This window comes from Lagopus leucura, unplaced genomic scaffold (genome assembly GCF_019238085.1).
Source record: "Lagopus leucura isolate 7727_CA_CO unplaced genomic scaffold, USGS_WTPT01 Super-Scaffold_100058, whole genome shotgun sequence".
In the NCBI taxonomy this organism is placed as follows: domain Eukaryota; kingdom Metazoa; phylum Chordata; class Aves; order Galliformes; family Phasianidae; genus Lagopus; species Lagopus leucura.
In genome coordinates, this window is record NW_024962304.1 from 50,090 (window position 1) to 76,830 (window position 26,741).

The 26,741-nt window shown below is 40.9% G+C and overlaps 1 protein-coding gene across 3 annotated transcripts in view; it reads right to left on the reverse strand.

Annotated features, from left to right (window-relative positions):
* Positions 1-478: 478 nt before the first annotated feature.
* Positions 479-26,741, reverse strand: part of TPK1 (thiamin pyrophosphokinase 1) — a 187,169-nt gene continuing 160,906 nt past the window's right edge. For 2 of the 3 annotated variants that reach the window (XM_042886506.1, XM_042886508.1), the window contains one exon: positions 19,607-21,654. In XM_042886506.1, the coding sequence (XP_042742440.1) occupies positions 21,438-21,654 (217 nt within the window). In that variant the 3' untranslated portion in view covers positions 19,607-21,437. Of the gene's footprint in view, positions 1,513-19,606; positions 21,655-26,741 lie in introns of those variants that run through there. The other variant, XM_042886507.1, reaches the window with a different exon arrangement.

The following is a 26,741-nucleotide window of genomic DNA, read 5'->3' on the forward strand; positions in this document are numbered from 1 at the left end:
CAAAGGGTACACAATCATATCTATCTATATTACAACACTTTTGTTTTAAATAGTAGAGTTTCTTCTTACTTTTCCTACTGTGATAGAATAATTCAAGTATGAAGGAACCTTGAGACACCCCCAGTCTAACCTCATGCTCAAAGCTGGGTCAGTACTACATTCTGACGAGAATGCTCAGAGGTTTGTTCTGTTCAGACCTTAAAAACTCTAAGAATTTACTCTATTTACTAATTTATAGGGGGAAAGAATTTACTAAAACTCTAGAGAATTTACAGTCTCTTTTCAGAATTTGTTCCAATGCAAAGGTAGGCAGTGAGAAGACATCATTATTGTGAGTGATGAGTTAGAAGTCTATTGATTGGAATTGTTGTAATTAATTTCTGGAATCATCACTACCTCTAATTCATTTCTGCAATTGCAACTGATATTATACTATGTACTTAACAGGAAAAAAATGAGAATAGAAAAAAAAAAGGACTTGCATTGCTGATCTTTACTCTGATAGCAAAATTAAGGAAAGAAAACTTGGTTACTAAGATGTACAGTTTGAGGTTAAGTTAGTTTTCAGAGATAGTAAACAGTTTTTCAGAGAATCAACAAAAAACTTATTCAGATTGCTGGAAAGGAAGCATAACCTTCTGACTGGATACTGGTTCTGTAAGGCATCTGCATACAGAATTATAAAGGCCTCTGCATGTATTGATGCATTTCAAGTACTGAATGACTGAATACTTTGATTTATAAGCTGCAGAAACTGGTAGATGGAATGCTCTTGGTCTGCGGATTGAGAGCAAGAAATTTGTATTTCACTCCAAAGACTTAGCAGAAAGATTCAGTAACTGTAAAAGTTACAGTGCTATTTTGCATTGCAGACTTTAAAATCAGTTGTTATCAGTTGTTATCAGTTTGTCACAATGTTATGAAGTCTGATGTTGGAGTTACAGCAAAAGCTTCTTCAATAGACAAACTTGCCTTATAAGTAGAAAGTTTCAACTATTATTCTTTTTGAGAAAATGTCACCAACAACTATATATTTTAGAAATAGGGACAGAAAAAAGTTATGCTTTTCATAATGAAGATTTACTCTGTGCAACTGAGGACTGTATGCTTTTGGCAAAATGGGGAAAAACAGTTTAGTATTGGAATAACAGTTAAAACTAACCAGGTTAGCAATTTATTTACATATGCTTCTGTTTGTGATCATATAGGGTGACAGTGCATCTGCTGATCTGTTGTTCCTAGGCTCAATTTGGTCTTAAATGACTTTTATTTCTGTTTTCCATTTATTGCCTATGTAGTGCATACTTATTCCCTTATGATCAGTTTTACGCCTGAATTCAGTGAAATTTTGCAGTAAATACAGTGGGATCAGAAAAGGTAGCTGCAATTCATCTTAAAGTTTGATTGCCATTGTCCACAGCAAAGGCTTGTCCGTCTTGATGGTCACAATCCCAGAGTTGTCATAGGTATTGGAAGTACTGACAAGCATTCCAAACTTCAACGCCTGGTTAGCTACAAAAAGAAAGAAAGAGGCTTAATGGTATTGTTGAAACAAAAGCATTTATAAATAGGAATTTGCTAGTCCCACAAAGAAGTCACACATAAAAAAGCTGAGTAAATCTAATCTAGATTACAAAAAAAAAAAAAAAAAAAAAAAAAAGCTGTAGTAAATACAAATTAGTTAGAAAAGTAAGAACTCCAAGACCTTCCTTTCTTTCAGTTTGTGAAACAAACCAAACGACAGATGCCAGGTGGTGATCAAGAAGTGTGCAAAGGTGGGCTATAGTAAACTCATATACCATAATGCAGTCATGCAATGAACATTATACTGTCCACCAGTTGCTGTGAACTACACAGAGAGAGTTGATACATGCCTTAAAAATGAGGAGCAGTCAGAAAAAAAGGCAGGACATAAAATGTATTTGGTATGCCATGCTAAATCTGCAGTTGTCTCTGCTCATTCCTTCTCCCACAAATTCTGAGCTTGAAACACAGTGAAGAAATGGTTTTGTCTGCTAGCTATATATGGTTGGAAGGAGAGAGTATCCTGGTAGTTTGCAGCATAAATGCAATGCAGTACACTAAATTAAGAAGGAAAAAAACCCAAGTAGTACTATTCTCAATAAACGTGCAACTAAAATAAACCTGCTATATCCTGTCAGGATGATTTTGGACACATGACAATGCCAAGACAGGGTCCTTGACAAATGGCAGGACAATGGAATTGTGGTGTTTGCCTCTTGAAGAGAGAATAGAGGCTGACAAGGCAGTACCTTGCTACAAGTTGCACAGGGGGTGAGGTTGCCAGGAAAGCCAGATTTTGCACCTCCAAGGTAAGCAGATAATTTAAGGAACCTGAAGTAACACATGGGGAGAGTTCCCTGTGTAAAAATACACCCCCAGACACTCCTGTACTAAATCCTGCCTGGAAACACCCACTCATCTTGATGTTTGGTTTCAAATATTTGTTGACAGACAATCACTTTTGGTTACTGTATATTGTGAACAGAGGGGAATCCTAAAACATTATGAGTCAACTTTTACCTTTTTTTTTGTATAAACCCACTCATTTTGTATCATTTATTGCTTCTTACTCAAGACTATAAATAATTCTTACCATTTTGGCTTTGTATCTTAAATAATGGCTTTGTAGAAAGCAAGAACTCAGAAAAACATGGCAGCTTAATGAAACCAAATTAAAGCAGTATTTCTTCATGCATAAAATGAAGTGAAAATCTTGTTTGCCTTTTTAAAAAGTTTTCTTGTCCACTAGGTGGAGATTTTTAGCTTTCTCTCAGATTCTTTTCTGCACATGGATCAGTTTGAAATGCTGAAGTAAAAAATGCAAAGACAAAAAAAAGAAAAAGAAAAAAAAAAAGAAAAAGACAAAGAAAAAGAAAAAGTAATTCGCATTGCTCAAATGAACAAATTCCAATTACTTAATTTCACAACCAGACAACTTTTCCACTAACACAATTAAAAATGCATGCTTTCTATCCAATACGTTTAAACCAGTAAAGAAGATAACAGGATGTACATACACACTGCTTCCAGGAAAACTTCTAACTTTGTCAGGCACTATAATGTGAAGTTCACAAGGTCAAAAAAGTGAAAAGTTCTACCAGTTCATACTTGATCCCTTCCTTTTCTTTTTTAATAGCTTTCAGTATGCTTTGTTAAGTTCTAGCAAGAGCTTTTGTCTTGGAGAAAGCCCATAATAACAAAGCTTTTTTCACTGATTTTATTTTTCTGAAATGTTTTCCAAAGAAAACAATGTTTTTGCTGTCTTGTAATTACTACTTATAGTTTTGACAGGTAACAGAACTGATGTTAAAAAAGGATTTCAGTTTGCAATTTTTATAAAATTTCAGTCTCGAAAAGACCTGGAATGTTTACAATTTTGTAGTGAAAGTAATTTTTCTTTGAGTTATTGAAAACTTTCTTTAAGATAGTGATTTTTCTTTTTTTTTTTCTTTTTCCTCATATGAGAATTCAAGGGCTGATTCAGATGAAAAGAGGTGATTCAGCAAAAAAATCCCCCCAGATCCCTGCAGCATAAGACCCTTTTTCACATAAAGTCTGGCTTAGTGCTTTGGTTCCAAAAGAACTGTGTTTACTGATAACAAACTGTGATAAAAATATTCTACCCAGCTCTTCCAGGATAGCTCTGCTATTTTGCATTGCGTTCCGTTCATAAAATCAGTGTATCTCAGTGGCAATGGGTCTAGGTGGTTGTGACTCAAGGGAGAGCAGTGGGGGTTACACAAGAACATAATCAAGTCATAGCTCTATGGTCACCTTATGAAGTGTTACTGGTCAGGAGTTTAGAAATAATAATAATAATAATAATAATAATAAAAAAAAAAAAAAAAAAAGTGCCATTAAGAAAAAACTGAAGCCTAAAATTACATTTATAAAATCCTTATCAAGATTATATCTCCAGACAGTTGCGAGGTTTATTTTTCCACTGGCAGTGCTAAAAATAAATGAGACCCAAGGTTGCTGCCAACTGATGTGCCCACTATTGCAGCGCACACTTTCAGCCTGTAAAATGAGCAAACAGACTCCAATTGCAGCTATATTTGGCTGCCTCATACCATCAGCTGCTGCAAAAACACTAACTCAGGTTACTCCTCAGTAACTGTGTTAGACTGCGTTAGTAGACCTGTAGTCATTCAAATGACTGCATTGTGTTATTTAAGGTACTTACAGCATAAGAGAACTTACATGAAGGCTGAATACATATCTTACAAGCTGCACTTCAGCAGAGCTTGAGTGAGGCATATACAGAGAAGAAATTTCTTCATACACATCATATGTGGCAAAAGCAAACCATGTCATTATTTTGAAAGACTTAATTGAATGAGCAGGCCCTCTGGTTATTCCTACATCTGTAAGAGATCCATGGAGGACTTGGGGATACTGAGGGTCAACTAATGGTCATGTTGGAAAGAGTTCACAAGAGGCAAGTCCTTCCTTACCGAGGAGCAGATCTGGTGATGGCAGTGAATTTGTTGTGAGAAGGGCAGTACAGCCATACCTTTATCCAAAGACAGTGAGTCAAATGGAAGCTTCCTGGAAAACTCTGGCCATCAGTAACACAAGAGTCCCCACTCCATGGGATTTCAGCAACAGCTCACAGCCTTACTGACGTGATCACAAGTGCTTGACAGCAAAACACCCCAAGAATGCGCACATCATACAGCAATACTGCCTTTTCTCAGACGTGTCTCATTTACTTCTTGAAATATGTAAAGTCACACCTTGCTGATTTCCATCACTCAAAATAGAAATAGATACACTCTTTGCACGGATGTTTGGAATATAAAAAAATTAAATATAATAAAGAAATATAATTAAATATTATCATTCTTATTACAAGCAATGTAATTCTTTCCCATAAGCAAATGTTGCAACAAAATGATAGGAAATTAAGACCCATGAACTAAAATACAAGTTAAATATTGAATTACCATTTGGTATCCCATTACAGTTTATCTGGAGAGGACTTCCCTAAAGGTCTGTGTTAGGAACAAAAATTTGCATTTAAATTGGAAGTATTAGTAATGCATGAGCTTTAAAAAAAAATAGTTGATAGCCTGATTTTCCTTTCATTTCTCCTCGTTTTACACCTGTCATTATTCCAACTTCACTGAAGTCAGTCTTGGTCTACATGAATGCATACAAAAGAAATATTGGGTCTTTGATCTCTGTGCAGTGGGAACTGCAAAATGGGAAGTTGCAAACAGCTGGAATGTACAATAAAACATGAGCTGTTTTCAGTAGTGATACTACACAGAAGTGCTTCAAAGGCTGTCCTTGGAAGGGACAGGACCACACAGAATTTGGTGTAAACAGGGACTGTATTTGGCAGTTTTTATAAGTGCTGTAACTTCTGGTAGCTGTTCGTGCAGTACACAGCAGTATTTTTGTAACCTCACCAGATCCATATGAGAGAGCTCACAAAAGCAAGATGTGGCCCCATCTTGCCCAGGAACTCCTCACCATGCAGGCTCAGGGGAACTGGGTATCCAGTCCAGTGCTGGTGAACAGTGTCAGCTAGAGGCCCTCCAGCAGAGTGCCCAGCTGTACACCAGTGGGAGTGCAGGAGATGGCAGTGAAAGCACTTATTATCAAGCCTTAACTACGTCATTTAAAAAGAGAAAGCATGTTAAAACCAGGCCTGCTAGAGATGAGCATGGGGGAGTGGTAATGGGATTAGGGGTGAGACAAGGGGATCAGCTGAAGTGCACCTACACCAATGCATGCAGCATGGGCAACAAACAAGTACAGTTGGAAGCCACTGTGTAGCAGGCAAACTATGATCTAGTTGCCACTGCAGAAACATGACTGGAGTGCTGCAATGGATGGCTACAAACTCTTCAGGAAGGATGGGCAAGGAAGGAGGGGTGGTGGCATGGCTCTCTATGTTAGAGAGTGCTTCGATGTAATCGAGCTCATAGATGGGGATGATAAGTTTGAATTCCTATGGGTAAAGATCAGGGGAAGGGCTGACAAAGCAGACATCTTGGTGGGTGTATGCTCCTCTTGGGTGACCACCAAACCAGGATGAAGAGACAGATGAGGAGTTCTATGAGCAGCTGGTGGAAGCTGCACAATCACCAGCCCTTGTCCTCATGGGGGACTTCAACTTCCCTGACATATGCTGGGAATATAACATAGTGCAGAAGAAGAAGTCTAGGAGGTTTCTGGAGTGTATGGAAGATAGCTTTCTGATGCAGCTGGTGAGAGAGTTTACGAGAGGAGCTGCCCCGCTTGACCTGCTGTTCACAAACAGAGAAGGTCTGGTGGGAGATGTGGTCGGGGGCAGTCGTGGACAGAGTGACCACGAAATGGTAGAGTTGTTGATTCTCGGTGGAGGCAGGAGGGGGAGCAGCAAAACTGCTACTTGGACTTCCGGAGGGCGGACTTTGAATTGTTCAGGAGACTAGTAGAGGGAGTTCCCTGGGATTGAGTCTTAGAGAGTAAAGGGGTCCAAGATGTCTGGTTGCTCTTCAAGAAGGAAGTCTTAAAGGCACAGGAGCAGGCTCTCCCCAAGCTCCAAAATGAGTTGGCAGGGAAGAAGACTGGCATGGATGAATAAGGGAGCTATTCTCGAGGCTCCGGGAGAAAAAGAGAATCCACCTCCTGTGGAAGAAGGGATGGGCAACTCAGAAAGAGTACAGAGAAGTTGTTAAGATGTGCAGAGAGAAAATCAGAAAAGCAAAAGCCCAGCTTGAACTCAACCAGGCCACTGGGGTAAAAAGGAACATGAAACTCTTTTACAAATACATCAACAGTAAGAGGAAGACCAAGGAGAACCTCCATTCTTTACTGGATGAGACTGGGAATGTGACCACTGAGGGTAAGGAAAAGGCAGAGGTTCTGAATGTCTTCTTTACGTCGGTCTTTAAAGGTCAGACAGTTCTCATGGTACTCCACTCTCTGACCTGGTAGTCTCTCCTGGGGAGCAGACTAAGCCCCCCATGATTCAAGAGGTCACAGTCAGAGACCTACTACTCTAGTTGGCCTGTCACAAGTCCATGGGGATGGACGAGATTCATCTGAGAGTGCTGAGGGAACTGGGTGAGGTGACAGCCAAGCCACTTTCTGTCATCTATCAGTGCTCCTTGTTCACTGGTGAGGTCCCTGAAGGCTTGGAGGCTTGCCAGTGTGACTCCCATCTACAAGAAGTGTCATAAGGAGGATATGGGGAACTACAGGCCTGTTAGCCTGACCTCGGTGCCAGGGAAGGTTATGGAGCTGATTGTCTTGAGGGAGATCAGATGGCATGTGCGGGACAACCAGGGGATCAGGCCTAGCAGTGTGGGTTCACAAGGGGCAGGTCCTGCTTGACCAACCTGATCTCCTTCTATGATCAGTGATCCACTGATGGATGAGGGAAAGGCTGTTGATGTGGTCTACCTAGACTTCAGCAAAGCCTTTGACACTGGTCTCCCACTGCATTCTCCTGCAGAAGCTGGCAGCCCAAGGCTTGGATGGGTGCATTTTTGGCTGGGTAAGGAACTGGCTGGAGGGTCAGGCCAAGAGTGGTGGTGAATGGAGCTAAATCCAGCTGGTGACTGGTCACGAGTGGTGTTCCCCAGGAATCGGTGCTGGGGCCTGTCCTCTTCAATATCTTTATTGATGACCTGAGTGAGGGCATCGAGTGCACCCTCAGTAAATTTGCAGATGACACCAAGTTGGCTGGAAGTGTGGATCTGCCTGGGGGTAGCGAGGCCATACAGAGGGATCTGGACAGGCTGGAGAGCTGGGTTGAAGCCCATGGGATGAGGTTCAACAAGACCAAATGCCGGGTCCTGCCCTAGGCCAGGCAACACTACAGGTTTGTGGCAGAGTGGATGGAAGAATGCATAGAGGAAATGGACCTGGGGGTGTTGGTTGATGCTCAGCTGAACATGAGCCAGCAGTATGCTCAGGTGGTGAAGAAGGCCAATGGCATCCTGGCTTGCATCAACAATAGTGTTGCCAGCAGGAACAGCGAAGTGATTCTACCTCTGTACTCAGCTCTGGTGAGGACACACCTTGAGTACTGTGTCCAGTTTTGGGCCCCTCACTGCAAGAAAGACACTGAAGCCCTGGAGCGAGTTAAAAGAAGGGCGACAAAGAAGTGAGGGGGCTGGAGCACAGGCCTGATGAGGAGCAGCTGAAGGAGCTGGGATTGTTCAGCCTGGAGGAGTCTCAAGGGAGACCTTATTGCTCTCTTTAACTACCTGAAGGGAGATTGCAGTGAGCTGGGGGTCGTCCTCTCATGTAACTGGTGATAGAACTAGAGGGAATGGCTTCAAGCTGTGCCAGGAGAGATTTAGGCTGGACGTTAGGAAATACTACTTCTCTGAAAGAGTGGTCAGGCACTGGAATGCGCTGCCCAGGGAGGAAGTAGAGTCACTGACCCTGGAAGTGTTCAAGGAACATTTGGACATTGTGTTGAGGGATATGGTTTAGTGAGAACTATTGGTGATTGGTTGGACTGGATGATCCCGTGGGTCTTTTCCAACCCTAGTGTTTCTGTGATTCTGTGTGATTCTGTGATTCTGTTAACGGAATGGCATGTACTGCCCTGGATAAAAACCACTCATGTTGGGTGAGCCTTCAGAAATGCAAGTGGATGTTGGAAGTTTCCACATTTATTTCCAGCAATTTAGAATGAAGAGATGATAAAAATTAAGGTAAGAAATAGAGAGCTTCTATACCAGAGTCACTGCTACGACTGCTGCTCCCTCCAAAACAACAGTAATCATTATCTGCAGAAAGTCTCCATAGCCTATTATCAGTACTTTAGCACCACTAACAGGATGTGCTCCAGTGTTCATTCAAAAGCAGACTTCAAACACTTTACATAATTGAAGTGGCTCAGAATGTCTGACACTGAAACTGTAGGAATTATTTGCAGTAGCATCTTTCCAATCTTGACATGAAAAGCTGCACCGATCCTACACAAATAAAAGTGATTACTGTCATATGTTCAGCCTGGTTCAACCTTGTGTCTGTGACAAGGGAGCAAAAAAAAAAAAAAAAAAAAGACCCACAGATCCATGCCCTGGGAAGTGCAGGGAGAGAAAGGGAAAAGGTAGAGAGGCGGGCCCATGAAAAGAGCAGCAACGAGCTACAGGAAAAAAACTGAGTTTACTAAATATGGCAGCTGAATGTGAGATAATAAATATAATACGATTGGAATTGAAGCTAATAGATCAAATAAAATGAGAGTTTCTGAAACCAAGCAACTTGCTCTAATTGTGTAGGCTGCCGCCTCCTCACACTGGACATATGCAGAAGGAAGGAACACACAGTTTACTGGCTCCACGAGCCCCAGCACAGGGGGACACAGTGGGGAGCAGGGGCAGCCTGGTGTTAAGTGTGAGAAGCAGAATCTCTTGGATCTTGGCACTACATGGCAAATAAATGACTCGCATCAAATTAGATTCCTGACAGATCTTTTCATTATGCAAGCTTTAACAGCAAATGGCACTGTTTCCTAAAAGAGTTTTATGGAAACATGATATTACGTTTACCTGGAAAAATGAAAAGAACAAACCAGAGTATTCATCCTTACACACAAAAAGCACCATCAATAAAGCAGCTATGCCTTTGTCTGAAACATTTCTGTGAGAGTGGGTAGTTAGTATTTCAAAACCTGCTCTGATCAGCCACTGGCAGCTTACAAGGCGCGTGCTCAGCTGCTTGGCATCCCTGACAGCGGTGCACAGGTGACCAACCAATAAACTCTATTATACTTCTAATAGAAAAGTGATTCCACTTATCTTTGCTATCTACCAAAAGGTAGATCTACCTACCATCTACCAAAAGGCTCCGCTGCTATAGAAGAAGCAGCAAAAACAGCTCTTCTAGTAAGAAGCAGTCTTCTTCTAAGAATAATCAAAATTTCACATACAAGCCCACTGCAATGCAGACCTTATGAGACCAATGGCAACAATTTGCAGTGGTGCTTTACGTCAAGCAGGAAGAAAGACTAACAAGAGCTTGATTGGAGGGTAGGTTTGGAAAACACCAAGATTTCTAGGGGGAAATGGAGAATTTGTGCAAGCTCTGTATAGACACGACACAGAGAAGTTTTGCAGTGTAGAAGCCTGCATGTGGCAAGATGTGCTGTGTCACAAGCAAAAATGAGATCCTGATGATACAGATTTTGAAGTACAGGGCTCATCTACAGGCATGTAAGTAGAAAAGGGATCAATAAAGTGTCAAGCCTAAAAGCTGTGAACCAAAATGCAGTTATATGACTTCTAATACCATCACTGTGGCCAGGCTGATAAATCTCTGTTCATTGCTTTGAAAAGGTACCCATAAATAGTAGGTTCTAGGTTGAAGCACAGAACACTTGAGGAGGCAAAAAGCTCTTATGTAACCTTGATGTCAGTCAGACATAAAAGGGTGCCCTACAGAGGCCACATATGCACAGACATGCACGCCCTATACTGGAAGCACGATGAAGCCATACAAACAATGCTGTAGAACAGAAAAAGCCTCACTCTTCAACAGCTGAGTGAACCTGTCATTTTGAGAGAGAGAAGGGACACTTCTAGAGACCTAATGATAAAAGAAAAATCCCTTGGAGATGCCTATCTTGCTACAACACTCTAAATTCACTGCATGCAGTTCGCTGACTAATCACAGGCAAACTGTTTAGAATTTTGTTCCCTCTCTCGAATCATTGACTTCAAAAGGCATGGGATGCTGAGCACTGTGCAGAGAAAGTTCCTGTAACTTGGAGAAGACAGACAGGGCAGTGTCACTGATGTAGGCAATAAGCCACTTTCTTCCAGAGAGGCTATGAATGCCCGTACCTGGATGTGTTCAAGGCCAGGTTGGATGGGGCCCTGTGCAGCCTGGTCTGGTATTAAATGTGGAGGTTGGTGGCCCTGCATGTGGCAGGGGGTTTGGAGATTCATGAACATTGAGGTCCCCTTCCAACCCTGGCCATTCTGTGATTCTGTGATTCCTCCGGCTGCTATTACTGGTGAGGAGAGGAGCTCTGTTTCCTGGACTGATGGACGTGGTCCTGGCCCCAGAGGCATGCATTATATACAGTGCAAGGTTAACACATGCATGAGATGGCAGCTGGAAGCAGTTCTGGGAACCTCATTATTGTCTAATTTGCTTGTTCCTGAGCTCCTCCAGCTTGCACGATCTGTAGAGCCTCTGGGAAGGCAGATTTAGAATTGCCTCACTTGATGGAAAAAGCTGTTCTCCTTGTTGTATGTGATGAAAAGCAGTGTGGCAGTGATTGACAGCTAGACAGGGGGAGAGTGAAGAAGAGAAATGAGTTAAGTCAGGGTATTGTGTGAAGGAGCAGAAGAGAGAAGAAACAATTCCTCATAACCACAGCATGTGTGCAGTGGAAGAGATAAGAGCTGGGTTTTTTTTACAAAAATAATCCTTACAAAAATCAGTTGACACAAGTTTATGATTATATAAATAGTACGCTGGCAATTCCTGGATGTTTTTCTTCAAAACCTAATCTTCCCCAAACAGAATACAGTAAGTTTAGGAGTCTGCCAGTTGTTTCCCCTGTGCAACATAACAGGTAATGTAAGGACAATAAAACCCCCAGAGCCTAGCCCTGCCTGCACTCTCATTGATATGGGCACTCTTCATGCATATTTATGATGAGCCAGAACTCACCTTCTCTTCTCACCTGCACTGCTGAGCTAATTGTAATCTTAATTGAGTGCTGACTTTGTGTTTTCTTATTTCAGGTCTGAAAAGAGAAGAAAAAGCTGTAATTGATTCCATCAGCCCTTCCTGTATTAAAACAAAAGATAACATCCAGAGAAACCTCCTTCCACTAGAAATAGGAGGAACTCAAAAGTTTTGAGTCTCTTTTTCCTTTTGAAGGGAGTACATGCTCAACAGAGATGATCCACTTCAACCTGTCTTCTGCACACTGTTAGGTTCTGGACCACTAGCATGGAAAACTGAAGTCCTAGGGGGAAAACAAAACAAAACAAACAAACAAAAAAATAAACCACAGCAGAAAGGGGAATGATACCATCTTGAAGACACTTGTAACAAAACTGGAGTTGTTAAAATACATCAAGGAAGGAAGAGTTTATTTCAACAGACCCCAGCTGGCTCCTACTGTTACTGTTGAGTAAAATGTCGGTTCTCAGGGCTTCAGTAGAAGTGCTGGAAACCGCTACTCACTGCTGCTATTTGGAAATAAATTTTTACAAGCATCTCATAAGAATGCGCCATGCTTGCATTCAGCCTAAAGGAACTACTCTAATCAGTAAACAGGTTATGTTGTTTTCCTTCTTTTGCCTGTAGGCATGATGCTCCGTATCACAAAGTCATGGAAGGCAAGGTTTGGAAATCAGATGCACAGCAGTTGTCTGTCTCTCAATACAAAAACCTTCTCTTCCAGAATAGGACCCAAATGCTGGACTTTTTGGGTTAAATTCTGATTTTACACAGATGTGAGTATCAGCATGGAATCATCATCAACTAAAACACAAAACTTCCCCAACAAATCCTTAATTGCTAATGGGAATTTCGGTAACTGCACTCTTGAAAATCCTGGCACTCCAAACTTTAAATTTTTATTCAAGGTTATAATTAGGAGTGTACATTTGAATGATATTGAATGATACATTGAATATCATCCTCAGGGGCAGCTGTAGTTCTAAGACCCACACACACTCATCTTTAGAGTATGTACGTACATAATTTGGACCCTATGTAGTCAGGCTAGTTAGCTGCCCCTTTCTGCAGGCTACAATCCAGAGAGATACTGAATACTGAGTTAACGCAGACATGTCACTGATACCATAAAAATCTCAGCACCCAACCTGTGTCGTACTGAGTCAAAGTCCAAAGTGTTCCTTCTGAAGTGTCTGACCACAAAGTGCAAAGGTAAAATGACAGAGAAATTTGTAAACTCTTATAACAATGTCTAGACTCACTGGTTCATTTAATGCTTGATTTGAAAGCAAAGAAAACAAGGCAAAACAAAGTCCAGCAAAGCCCTTCTACTTTTAAATTACTCTCTTTATATACTTAATATTTATATATATTTATTTACTAATGACAGTAAAACACATCACTAACAATATGGTATGAAAACTCCTCTGTTTTAACCCAGCAGCAGTTTTTCCTAGAACAATTATGCTAATTTGCCTTTTTTTGATTAAAGGAAGGCAATTTGCTTCACTTAGATATGTCTTGTCTGCAGCAAACTGTCTGTACCTTTGGCATGCACACAGAACATCAAAACAAACAAAGAAAAGACTAAGAAAGATCTAGCATCCAAAAACTGCTCAATCTTGACACTGTGTAGTTCCTCAAACTTTAATTACATATTGGTTGTGGAACAGAAAAAATGTATTTGGCACATTAAACCAAAATTGGGTTAATGTGACCCTAGTGACAAGCAGCCAACTTCAGGCACACAAGGAAGTCCAACACTACTTTTTAAGAAATGTTACATGCAGAAATTATCATTAAATGTACCCTCTTGCCCACCATGACACAAACCATAGTTGCATGTTCATAAATTCATCCTATGAAGTGATCTGGACATTCTGATACCTCCAATTTATCAACATAAATCACCAAACCTCACAGCAAACCTTCTGTCATAAGAAAACATTGTGGGCCCTACATTGTAGGGTGCCCAATAATCAACACAGTGGAAAAATATTTTCATACACATCACTGGAAACATCCACATGCTGCTCTACTAATCTTCACATTGGGGGGATTTTTCTCTTGAGATGTGGTAATAGATTACTTGGAGAGAAATGGAAGACCCAGGTAGAGGCTGCATAATACTAAGCAAACTTGCTTCCTTCCCTTTTGGTTGACTCCTAAAAGTGTATTTAATTGCCAAAACTGCTGTTAACTCTGTATTGCCAACACAGATGCAAAAGGCATGCGTGATACATTAGAACCACCAGCCTGCCTGTACATCTGCTTCATCCTACTCTGAGGGCCATGCGGGCACTGCTCTTTTTTATTTCCTGACCACAGCCCATTTCACTGGTTCCACTGCCATCACCTACCTTCTGGAAAGCATTTGGTATCCCCTTCTCAGCCACCACTTCCCTATTTTCTATGTCAGTCAAAATCTACTGACTTCTGTGTGGGCACAGGAGATGTTGGGCATGCTCACACCTTTTCTCTTCTTTCCCATGGAGATTCAGTCTCTATGTTACCATAACAAGGAAAGATTTTCATCTTATTGCTTAGTCCCTTTGAATGTTGGCTGATGGGATATTCAGTGTGAGCCAGCAGTGTGTGCTTGCAGCCCAGGAGGCCAACCATATCTTGGACTGCATCTATAGAAGTGTGACCAGCAGGCCAAAGAATGTGATTCTGCCCTTCTACTCTCCTCTTGTGAGACACTACCTGGAGTACTGTGTCCAGTTCTAGAGCCCCCAACACAAGAAGGATATGGAGTTGTTGGAGCAGGTCCAGAGGAGGGCCATGAAGTTAATCAGAGGGCTGGAGCACCTCCCCTATGAGGACAGGATGAGAGAGTTGGGGTTCTTCAGCCTGGAGAACAAGAGGAGGTCTCCTCTGAGGAGACCTTACAGCGACCTTCCAGTAATTGAAGGGAGACTGGGAATGAACTTTTTATAAGGACATATAGCGACAGGACAAGGGAAAGTGGTTTTAAACTGAAAAACAGTAGATTTATAGTAGATACTAGGAATAAATTCTTTACTGTGAGCGTGGTGAAGCATTTCAACAGGTTGCCCAGAGAGGTTGTGAATGCCCCCTCTTGGGAAGCATTCAAAGACAGGCTGGATGGGACTTTAAGCAACCTTGTTTGGAGGGAGGTGTCCCTGCCTTTAGCAGAGGGGTTGAAACTAAATGATCTTAAGGGTCCCTTCAAACCCAAACCATTCAATGATTCTATGACTAAGCCTCAGCAAGTTCCCAGATTGTCAGTCCAACACTTTAATATACTTTTTGTTCAATATTTTTAAAGTTGCATAAGAAAAATAGAACTGTAAAGTCTCATTTACAGGGAGGAATGTGGCCTCCCTTTTCCCATACTTTTGACAGAAAAGTACAGCATACGGTATATAGTATTTATCCCCATGTGGGCTCTGAAATCTGTGACGCTTAGCAGAAAAGCAAATGCCCTCCACAATTCTCCACCCACAGAAAAGACATCAGGATTGGCACATTAAATCAGTAGAAATTTCCTTGATGCAAACAAACAAGGAGGAAGCAGTGTCCTTTTCTCATGAGTTGTATAGCCGCTTGCCTTTGGAGGACATTGGCCTACTTCTCTTTAAGCCATTAGTTACTCATTCTACAGCAGAGGAGAAGATGTGTTAAAACCAAAGAATATCTTGAGTTGGAGAAGACCTACAAAGATCAAGTTAAACTCTGGTTCCACGCAGGGCGACCCCAAATTCAAACTCTGTGTCTGAAAGTTGTCCAAATGCTTCTGGAAATCTGACAGGCTTGGGGTCATGACCACAGGCTTGGGGAGACTATTCCAGTGCCCAATCACACTCTCAGTGAAGAATCTTTCCCTAATACCCAATCTTGCCCACCTTCGCAATGCAGCTACATGCCGTTCCTTCAGGTCCTGACATTGTCATCACAGAGAAGAGATCAGCACCTGCCCCTCTGCTTTCCTGGGCTGTGGCTGCTGTAATGCCTCCCTTCGTTCTCCTCTTCATTGGGCTGAACAAACCAAGGGATCTCATCTGCTCCTCATACGTCTTGCCCTACAGATACTTTCACCATTTTTGGATTCTGTCCAATAGCTTTTTGTCTTTCTTATATTGTGGCCCCCACAGTGCTTGAAGTGAGGCTGCACGAAGGCTGAGCAGAGGAGAACAATCCCTCACCAGGACAGCAGTGTTTGGAGAGAAGAAATGCACTTAATGCTTCACAGTGCCTTACTCAACTGAAATGCCTGCAGAAGCCATATCTACAGGCATAACTAAACTAGTCCCAAGTTGCTGCATCTCATGCCAGCATCCAAAGTGGCTCCTGGATGGTTCAGGAAGGACAAGGAAGGACAATTCAGCTTTGTAATTTCCCCTCTGGTGTCATTACAGCTTCAGAGAACCACAGAATTCAGTTCCTGGAATGTATTTCTCTCTGTTCAGACTAACTTCACACACTTCCTCTTGTAAAACACAGATGCAGTATGCACTGGCAGCTCTGAGGGTAAAAGGCTCTGTTAGGATTGCCACCACATCTTCCCGTAGATATCAACCTTTTCTTCAAGCTCTTCTATAGTGTATAGTTCATCAGTGTAAATTTGTCAGGATGCATCTAACTTTTAAATGATAATAACTTCATATCTTAAAAGTTTTAGGTTCTTCATTATCATTTAGGAAAATTTACAGCGAGACTGGCCACATTTTGAATTTCTGAGACAACATGGACTGAACTTGAGACAGAAAAAGGAAAAAAAAAAAAATTGAGAGGAGTATTACCAGGTAGTTCCATATATAGTGGAGTAATAGAACATAAGTCAATTCTAATACATTGTCTAGCTGTCTTGTTCAATCCCTCATTTATTTCAGTCTTGAATCTCTAAATATCATCTGTCCTATGGGAGAACTATTACAGGCACTCGTTTATAGTAATGACATCTGTTTCACAGAGCTATCAAGCCCCCAACAGCACCAGACACTTTCAGCTTTGGAACTGAAGCTTGTCCCATTGCACTTTATCACAGACCACGTGAGATTCTGTGTATCCATTCTTTTTGGGAGCATCTCTCCAGTAGCAGAGCAGGAGCTCGCTCTGCTCTTCCTTGCAGCTTAGACGCTGGACACCTTATCTTGCAGAACCCTTCCTCCCACCTTTTCTGGGCTCATACCAGTCTCACAACATCATGAAGAGGAAAGAACACACTCTGCTTGTTGGAAGAAGCTGCATAAACGTGTGACAAAACTCCACACTGGGAGCATTCTGAAGAAAAAAAAAATAAAAAGACATTTAAAAAGAAAAGACACAGATAGGTTCGACCTTGATATTGGTTCTACCTGCTCCTATCAGAACAGTTCTGGGCATCGAGAAATGCTGCTGAATATCTGTACATGACGCTTTGAGCACCACTTCCAATTTTTTTTGCAGCAAATTGGTCAAAATTTTTCTTCCCAAGTCACTGTGAAGAGACAAAGCAAAATCAGCTGGGACACCAGTGACACTGGGGGAGGCAACATGATAGAACGAACTTCTCCATTAAAGCAAAGCAGCTGCTGCTTTGATAATATTCTAGTGTGCTGTGCTCTCACGGAGTTGCAAGGGAGCAATGGCTGAAGCCAGCTGCAACAAGAGAAGTCCATGTTACACTGACCTCAGAAGTCTAATACAAAATCTGCACTGCTACCCCCACAGAAGAGCAGTTAGTTCACACTATAACCCTAGGAACCATCTCCATAGACATACATATGGTAGACACAGTTTTGGGAGAGGTGCCCTGGGCTTAACACCAGTATGACAGAGAACAGAAGATGGCCTACTGTCAACCCCCTCCTACACGAACAAAATACAAGCCATGCTTATGACCTGAGAGGGAATTGTTACTGAGCCTAGCCTATAGAGAAATCCCTGCACCACCCAGTTGGGTGTAATAGCTCAAAGAAGCCACTGCAGCCTCTTGGAGCAGTTTTCTTGTAAACAGACAGTTGTAAGTATTAGAAGAAAAGTAACTAAATTCTATAACTTAAAAAAAGTTTGTGAACTGAATCTAAGTGGCAGTATTGCTATCAACCTGATATCTAATTTCGTTAGAGGTGATTTAGATATAATGCATTGTTTTAACAAAAATGATCTGCGGTCTGCAAGTGCCAGTATAATGTTTGTAAGTGGCTGTACGTTTCTGTATTTGCCAGTACAGGCAGTCTTGAATACGGGTGACCTCACTGTGCAGTGGTACAATCTGTGTGCAACCGCTTTCAAGACAAGTGACTCCAGTCAGTTTGCACAACAAAACAGTTCAAAAAGTAAGCCACATGAAATTAAATCCACTTTTAATTGGTTATGCTTCCAGATAAGTGCTATTTATATATACTTGACAAGAGATATGGAACAAGTTCCAGGTAATCAAATCACTTTGCTGAAAGAAACACTGCCAAGCATGTATTAGTTCACTGTACGCTCATCACAGTTTAATATCCTGAAACTGTGATCCTAGATAGGCTCCCAGGGAAAGCTACAAGACAACTAATTGCAGTACTTCCTTCATGAATGTTCTTTCATGCTTTGGAATATTTTGAAAACTTCTTTTCACTTGAAAATGAAATAATAAACATTTTACAATTTCACTCTCTTTAGATACATGGACTGTTCAAAGTCAACCACTCCAGATCTTTCAGCAGAACTCCAGTTCTTAAACAGAATAACAACAGCCTTTCAGTTTTGTCCTTCTAGTGCCTTTTTTCAATTATATATCAAAATTTAACTACTTAAAGGCTTGCTGTTTCCCTTCAAGAGTGGAAAAGGACAAAAGCATCGTTCCCTGGCCTTTCTTCCCAAGGAGCCAGAGAGATGAAATTTAAAAAAAGTCTTTTAACTTCTCTAAAGAACTGTTTCATAAAAAAGCAGATATACAAAGCAGAACGCACATCTACAAGGTTGTTCAGACTGAATGCGCAGTGACTGACTGCTTTTGTTCCCCCCTTTCTTGAAAAGCAGCGATAAATGCTGTTTGTGGGCTGATGGAATTCTCCAGCCCCAGTAACACACTGAAGAGGACTGTGAGGCCTCCAGAGTTATGCTATTAGGCATAGCTGTACAAATGCTCAGCTCAAAAAGAGGGTGGCTCAACACCACCCCCTCACTGTCATTCCTTCCCATTAGTTTATTTCCTCAGTAAGCTGGATGTGTTTTCTAGCAAGGGGGAAAGTGCCGGGTGACAGATCATCATGATACATTTCTGTATCTAATGATATACTGATGTGATTTTCACCATGATTTGCTAAAGGAAATTAAGTATTTTCATCTAATTCTGAAGAATGCAAAAAATGCAAAGAGGTAAGTGGGTTTTTTCAACCTGAATATTTAGCAGTGACCTCCTTGACAGCATGCTGCAATTATATTTCTGCTATCTCATTAATCTCCTAATTGTCCTCTTCAATAGCCTCTACACTTACCGTAGCCATCCAGTGTGAAAAAAGATCACTCAGTGTCAATGCAGCTTCCAGTGTACCAATTTTTACCAGCAATAAATGGAATATCAAGGGAAAATAAACCAGAGATGCGAGCATCTCATACCAGTCACAAAATAAACATCTTTCTGTGTGTTCAGTGGTGAGTCAGTGGATCCTAGGCGGACGGAAACCATATTAGAAAAGATTTGTGATCTATGTTGGGTGAAAACTCGTCCCATCTTCATAACCCTACTCCTTCTCAAGTGACAAGGGAAATACAGCAGACTTATCAGTTCTTTGTCAGCTCCAGTGCACCCACTGAAGAGTCGTATTCACTAACAAAATAAAGTAATAGAAAGCAAAAGACCATCTTGAAAGATTTTCCAACACTCCACCACAAAGAGATGTTCACTGCTACAGCAACAGCAGAAGCAATACTTTTGAGCAGGGGCTTCTGGTGGCTGCTTTGCCTTGGTGATACCATAAGAGGAAAATAAGAATTTTACTTCTTTATTGGTGAGCGAGAGGGATGGGAATGTAACAAATGACCCTTGACATAAGGTACTTGATTAAGAATTGATTTTTTTAATGACAGATTCAATTTTGTTTTAAAAACCGAAACAAAACATTCGGCAATCAAAGAAAAGCTATGTAAATACTGGTTAATAAGCTTTAATATCATACCAAAATACTTTTTCACGTTAGTTAATATAGTTAATAAGCTATTTGTGGATTTTGTTTATATACATACAATATATGGCTTTATTTCACAATAACAACAACAACAACAACAACAACAAGAAACACCAAAGCATTGCTAACAGCAACAATTAGTCACTTTAAACAGATGCTGACAGTGAACATGAGATTATTCGCCTCCTTTATACTCATCCATTAAGACATCATTTTAATCATTTGTTTAGAATTCATTTTTTCTCCTGCTTACTTGATACTTAGGGATTTTGAATCAGATTCTGTGAATTCTTTTGCCTGTGAAATATCCTGAAGCTAATTCTGCACCATTTTTATCCCAGCAGCACTAAAAGGTTTCTGTCCAATGCATAGTTCAAGTTGCAGTGATGCTGAATTCACAAGGTGAGAAACAGGAGGAGTTTGCTTGATTTTGGTATTTAGCCTTTTGTTCACTCCTGACTGAACAGGCACTATGGATGAGAATTTTGACTGAGAAAGAGAAATTTCAGAACAAAAATCTACAGAGAGCTGCAATCTCCGGAAAGGTTACCAAGTATTTCTGAACTGCAAGACAGATTGCTGCTCACAGGGAGCAGTGTGATCCACTTTGCTGAAAGATGCAAAAAAAAAATCTTGCACCTTCTGCTTTTTGATGCCTTTCATCATTCTTTACATCAGAAAATGTCTTACTTTCAGCTGGGATATAACGGTTTTCTTCAGAGTTTCTGGTATGATGCCGTCCTTTTGATTCAAGAAGAAAAACGATGTTGATAACACAAAGATGTTTATAATTGCTGATAAGCAGTGTTATATAGAGCCAAGGCCATTCTCAGAGAAGGGCCCAAGGTGCTGGGAGGGAACAGAATTGGGAGAGCTGACTTAAACTGGCCAAAGCAATATTCCATAACATATGACATCATGCAGAAGGAGTTTTGAAGGGGACAGAAACTCGTCTAACTCTCTTCTGGTGCTTGGTAGGCTAGATGGGCATCAGTTTGGGGGATGTGGAGAGTATACTTCTAAGAGAGCTTGTGCATCACTTGTTACACATATTTGTATATATATATATAGTCATAACTATTATTCTTTTTCTTTTCTCGATCCTAATAGTGTTGTCTCAACACACAAGTCCTATTCCGGTGGCTTTTTTCTTTATTCTCTCCTCCATCCCATGGGGAAGAGAGGAAAGTGAGTGAACAACTGTTTGGTGATCAGCAATCTGCTGAGTTAAACCACAACACTAAAGCAAATACTTGATGCTGGCCTAACACTTGGTGAGACATTGCCCTGTTCAAAAATCAAAATAGAACAAACACAATTTTCCCCACAGTGAAATCGGGACACAAATTCCCAGCAGATGGTGTTTTCAGATATCAGGTTTCCTATTTATCCTGTCTTTTGGAAATCAATCTCATATAATGTTGTCAAAAATTTATGGGCTGGTTTGGCCTGGTTCCGGGACTAGCGGGATTTTGCGAATCCACATCTCTAGAAAAGGTGAACAGGGGACTCCAAAAATAATTAAAAACAGAGGCAATGATCTGAGAAGAAATAAACTAATTAAGTAAATATGGTATGAGAACACAAGATAACACACTATAATACAATATAATTAGAATCAAAGCTAATAAATCAAATACAGTGAGAGTATCTGAAAGTTGAACGCCTTATGCTAGTGCTGAGGCGATGTGTGTGGTTGGGATGAACAGCAGGGAGGCTGAGGATCGAAAAGCGGAAGGTCTGATGACCTACCAAGGCCTTACATCTGTTCCCTCTGAGCAAAAATGGTAACAACACAGTGTACAGTCTTCTGGGGTATGTAGTTCTCTTCTGGGACAGGTACCTGCAACTGGAGCATTAACACTTTAACTCCCAGTGCACTACGTAATGTTATGATGTGGAATACTTATAACCAAAAATCATAAAATCATGACAAATGTGAATGTGGAGAGGTAGAAAAGAGAAGACAAAAATTTGCATAGTACCACTCTTCCAATTTACTTATCTTATGACTCCATAAGGCATCTCTCACGCTCAAGTAAGGAGCTTTTTACTAATAAAAACAAAAGTAAGACACAGTCCCTGCAAAGTAAAATCAGCAACAAATATAACCCTTTCACCCTACTAAATGCTAGAAAAATGCATGGAAAGAAGGTTTTCCCTCTTAAATTACTTAATGAAATATATTTATGTCAGCATAACACAAGGACTATGTTTCCAGTATAAAACGGGGGAAAAGCTCTTTAGGACTCAAGCTATATTTGAAAAGAAGCAACAAAAGAGATATTTATTGCAGAATAAAAGTTTTGTCACATTGAATCAAATAAAGATTATTTGGAGATGTCTATAAATAAAGGCATTATACTCGGCTAGAGTTAATTCACCTGCAATTTCTGCTCTAAATCATACATCATTGATAGAGCAATTTATTTTCAGAGGTGGCCTGCATTGGCAATGACAGACTATTTACTTCTAGCCTTGAGGCTCATAGTTCAAATTCCTTTTATTGCCCTAAGAAAGGCTTGGAGATATTGGCCTCAGGTCTCCACCCCATGCCAACAAAGATGAATGTGTTTAAAAAAAACCTTTGAAACAGACTTTTACACTGCTTTAGGTTTTTCTTACGTGCATTACTTGCTATAACTCCATGAACAAGCACAATATAACACATTCAAGTCATGAAACTCCCTCCAGTATTCCCAAGAGGAAGTATTCAAAAATTTTTCTTTACAAATCTCATATGGATACACAGAGGAACATCATGCTACATTCCATTGCAGAGGAACTGAATTGCCTGACTGTGAGTCTCTAAATCATAGCTAAATTAGAAGGATAGCATGATTTAAAAGAAGTGGTGGAGATACTTTTCGAAGAGGCATCTGGAGAACACCTCTAAGTAACTTCTGATTCACCACTCAAAATCTTCATGGAGACTGTATCATGAGCCTATGGAACAGAAGGTCCTGCAGCAATGATGCAGAAAAGTGAAGATTTCTGTAGTCTGCCTTGGAAACGAAGTAATTATCTCCATATTCTCAAAGCAGTGAGTGCAGCAGGTCTTTTCAAAAGCCCCAAAATCTGTATTCTCCAAAAGGAAAGGCCAGGAGAGAAAAGGTAGGCATTGATTTCTGTGTCACAGCTCACTTTTCTCAGGTTCAAGACAATTCAGTTTCCCACCTGAGCAAATTCAGCTTTGAATTCCTAGGGGAAGCAGACAACCAGGTAGCTTTTGGCAAGAAATGGCAGAGGATATCTGTTTTTGCTACTCCACGTACATATGTTGCTGAGCATAGAAATCAAAAGACAACCAAAACATAAGTTAAATTTGAATGAGACTGGTGGATCATGACTGCAACAACTTGCTCACCTGGGGCACATCTCCTGCATGAAGCTCAATCAAAGCAGCTTGGTACAAATGGTGTGATTTAATAAGGAATGACTCAAGCTGACTCAAGCTAACTCAAGCTGGTATGTGAACATTTTGTGTTGATCACAACCTGAAAAAGAATAGGAAATGCAAATTCAACTGTTCCAGATTTTGAGTAGTGGCTGACCCTGACATTTGATCTGAACTTCACAGACAGACATCTGTCTCTGTTCAGGTGTGTCTCCAAATCAAACTGTCCATTTCACCTGCTTGGCACAGCAGGTCTTTGCATTGTCTATCCCTTAATTCCTTCCAATAAAAACATTAGTCAGGTCAGCTCAGCCAACAATTGGGACTGAAAAAGCTAATCTTATCTACAGCACATCAGGAAGCATAAAGGTATACTGCTCTGACTGCATCAGTACTGAGTCTGCTTGGGGAGGGTAAGGCAGTGAAGTACTTCTCCCATTGCTACATCAGAAGCACATAGAGGACACAGTCTCAGCAGAGGATGTAAAGATTTAAGTTAAGGGCTTGTCACAACAATCCCTTTTGATGAGGTAATCCCAAAATGACTCCTTCCCTGTTTACATTTAAACGTATGTAAATAAACTCTGTAAAACAGATCAGGCTTAATCCCCATACAAGCATTCTGGTTAATATAAATGTTTAAAGCAAGTACATCATCTCTAGTGAAAACATTCTTTTTTTCAGCAGAGCACAGCTAAGCAAGAAGCTCCGATTCAGATCAGCTGGTTGCTCTGTATACTTACAATTGGTATTTGTTTTAACGGAGATAGGCCCTGAGTTACATATGTGAATTAATTAATTAATTCTAGTGCCTGTGGTACTAATTCAGCACATGATTTCAGGCAGTCAAGCTCAAAAGCCCTCTCTGACAAAACGAGTGTCATAGTTCCTACTATAAATTGACCTTGTAAAACTCTCTGAGTTCACATCAGACTATCCTAGCACCTCTTTTCTCTCTTCCTTCACCTGTAGTTTACTGACTAGGTCTTGGTGCTACAAGACAATCTGGTGAGGTTTGGCAGGTCATTAATTCTATCAGATGTAGACTGACCTGGGAGAGTTTTATAGCAGGAGTGTTATAATAACTGACAAGTTATTAACTGTTGGGTTAATAAGCTCCATTTTTAGACATCTCATTTTCTATGCAGAACTGAACAAAATCTTGAGGAGAGACACAAATTAAGTGAACAAAAATTGAACAGCTTTCTTTTTCTTTCCTGTAAGAGCTTACATTACAGGACTAGGAAAGTAATCCTGCTCCTGTACTTGGCACTGGTGAGGCCCCACTTCGCCTTCAGTTTTGGGCACCTCAGTACAGAAGGGACATTGAGCTGCTGCAGCAGGTCCAAAAAAGGGCTAGAGAAGGGCTTGGAGAATATGCCCTATGAGGAATGACTAAAGGAACTGGGGCTGTTTAGTCTGGGGAAAAGGAGGCTGAGGGGGTGACCTTATTGCTCTCTTCAAATATCTGAAAGGTGATTACAGAAAGAGCTGGGTTGGACTTTTCTCACTGGTGACAGGACAAGGGGAAATGGCCTCAAGTTGTGCCAGGATAAGTTTAGGTTCGTAGTTCAGGAAAAACTTGTTTACAGAAAGGGTTCTTAAGCACTGGAATAGGCTCCCCAGGGAGGTGGCTGAGTCACCACCCTGAGCACATTTAAAAACTGTTTGGATGCGGTGCTCAGGGACATGATTTAGCAGGGGGTTGTTAGAGTTAGGGTACTATGGTTGGGTTGTGGTTGGACTTGATGATCTTTAAGGTCTTTTCCAACCTGAATAATTCTATGATTCTGCGTACGACATTTCAACAGTTATTACATTAAAATCTAAAATAACGTAAGCTGTATCTAGCATACTAAATTACTCTCTCTTCATGTAACTCAAGGATCCAAGAGAAGGAAAAAAAAAAAGTGACAGAACAAAATGGGCACTACGCCTTGGTTAAAAACTAAGTAACTTGCATTAAGAACCTAAAGCAATATTCATATGCTTTCTCCTCAGTAATCAACAGGTAATAACTATTTGTTGATCAGCTCTTCAGATCACAGTTAAGTTAGAGATGGGTTTAAAAATGTTTTCTTCCAAGAAAACAATTCAGCTGCTCCAGGAAAACAGGATTAATGTTTTCTTGTGATGTTTCCTGCACCAGCTGTATCTTTAACCATACCGAGTGCACTTCTGCTATAAAACTCTCCCAAGTCAGTCTACCTCAGAATTAATGACCTGCCAAACCTCACCAGCTTGCCTAGTGGTACAAAAATCATCCAAATAATAAATGCTTACTAATGCTGCTATTTCTCACTAGTCCTGCCTTGCAATAGCATGCAGCCATGAACAGATGTGAGAGATTGTGAGAGGTAGATTGTGTTTTTGCAGTAGAAGGTTCCAGTATTTTCTGTATGTAGTATAGGCCTTTACTGAACTTATAACCCTCTTGTGAAATTGCTGTTTTTCTTTGTCACGGGGTTATCCCTAGATGTAAGTCCGTGACGGGGGCACAGGCCCCGAAAAAAAAAAAAAAATAGGAGAGACAGAAGAGCGAAGAAAGAAAAAAAAAAGGTAGGGGTACAAACAGTTTGCCATGCTATCTGGCCGGCAAGGCACAAGGAGAGGCATGCTCCAGGAGAGGGGGAAAGGCAGAGAGCTGGCAGATAGTTTTAACAAAGAGAAAACACAACGGCAACGATCTGAGGAGGAATGGTAATTTACTAAATTTAGCCAAATCAAACAAAATGAGAGAGACAAGAGTACCCAAAGTGCGAGCAAAGCACGTGCCCAGCTCTGCAGCAAACTGAGCCGGCTGAGCGGCGGCAGAGGGAGAAGCGTCCGGGCGTCAGGTCCAGAGCGCCATCTATCTTTCTCTGTCCGCCAGGTCCTCCGGGAATGCCGCCCAGAATACTTAAAATGCCCATAAAAGGCAGTACACGGAACCAGAATATTAACTCTTTAACTCCCACTGGTTCCCATGATGTTCTTATGTGGAATACTGACAACAAAAAATCACCAAACCGCAGAATTCTTCCACTAAGAAAGTTGCACTTCCACTAAGAAAGAGTAAAAATTTAAGATTTGGGGTGTTCTGACTGGGGTAGAATTGAGCCAGGCACAACATAAGGCAAATATGCAGGGTGGAGATAGAGCCCAGCACGGGGCAGAACAAACGTGCTCATTCTTGGAATTATTGCCCTCCTATCTCCATGGGAGAGTACAAAATATACCAAAGAAACAGGTTGGTAACAGACCTTATATGGAAATGTATCATAGCAACATCATCGGGGAGATTGTGAGCATGAGCCACTCAACCAATGAGCAAGCTCCAGGCGAGCTTTACTTGTGTCGAATTTATGGTACGTAACAGGATGAATTTCGCTGACTGGTGCACAACTTCTCCCTTGCCAATAAGGGGTGTGCGCCTGTTACTGCAATAACAAATAAACTTTGCTGCTATTACTAAGATCCTTGCCTAACCTGAAATTTTTGACTTTGAGTGTTTATCACAAGATGGATATGGATTTTCTTTCTCCTGCATACACGCATAA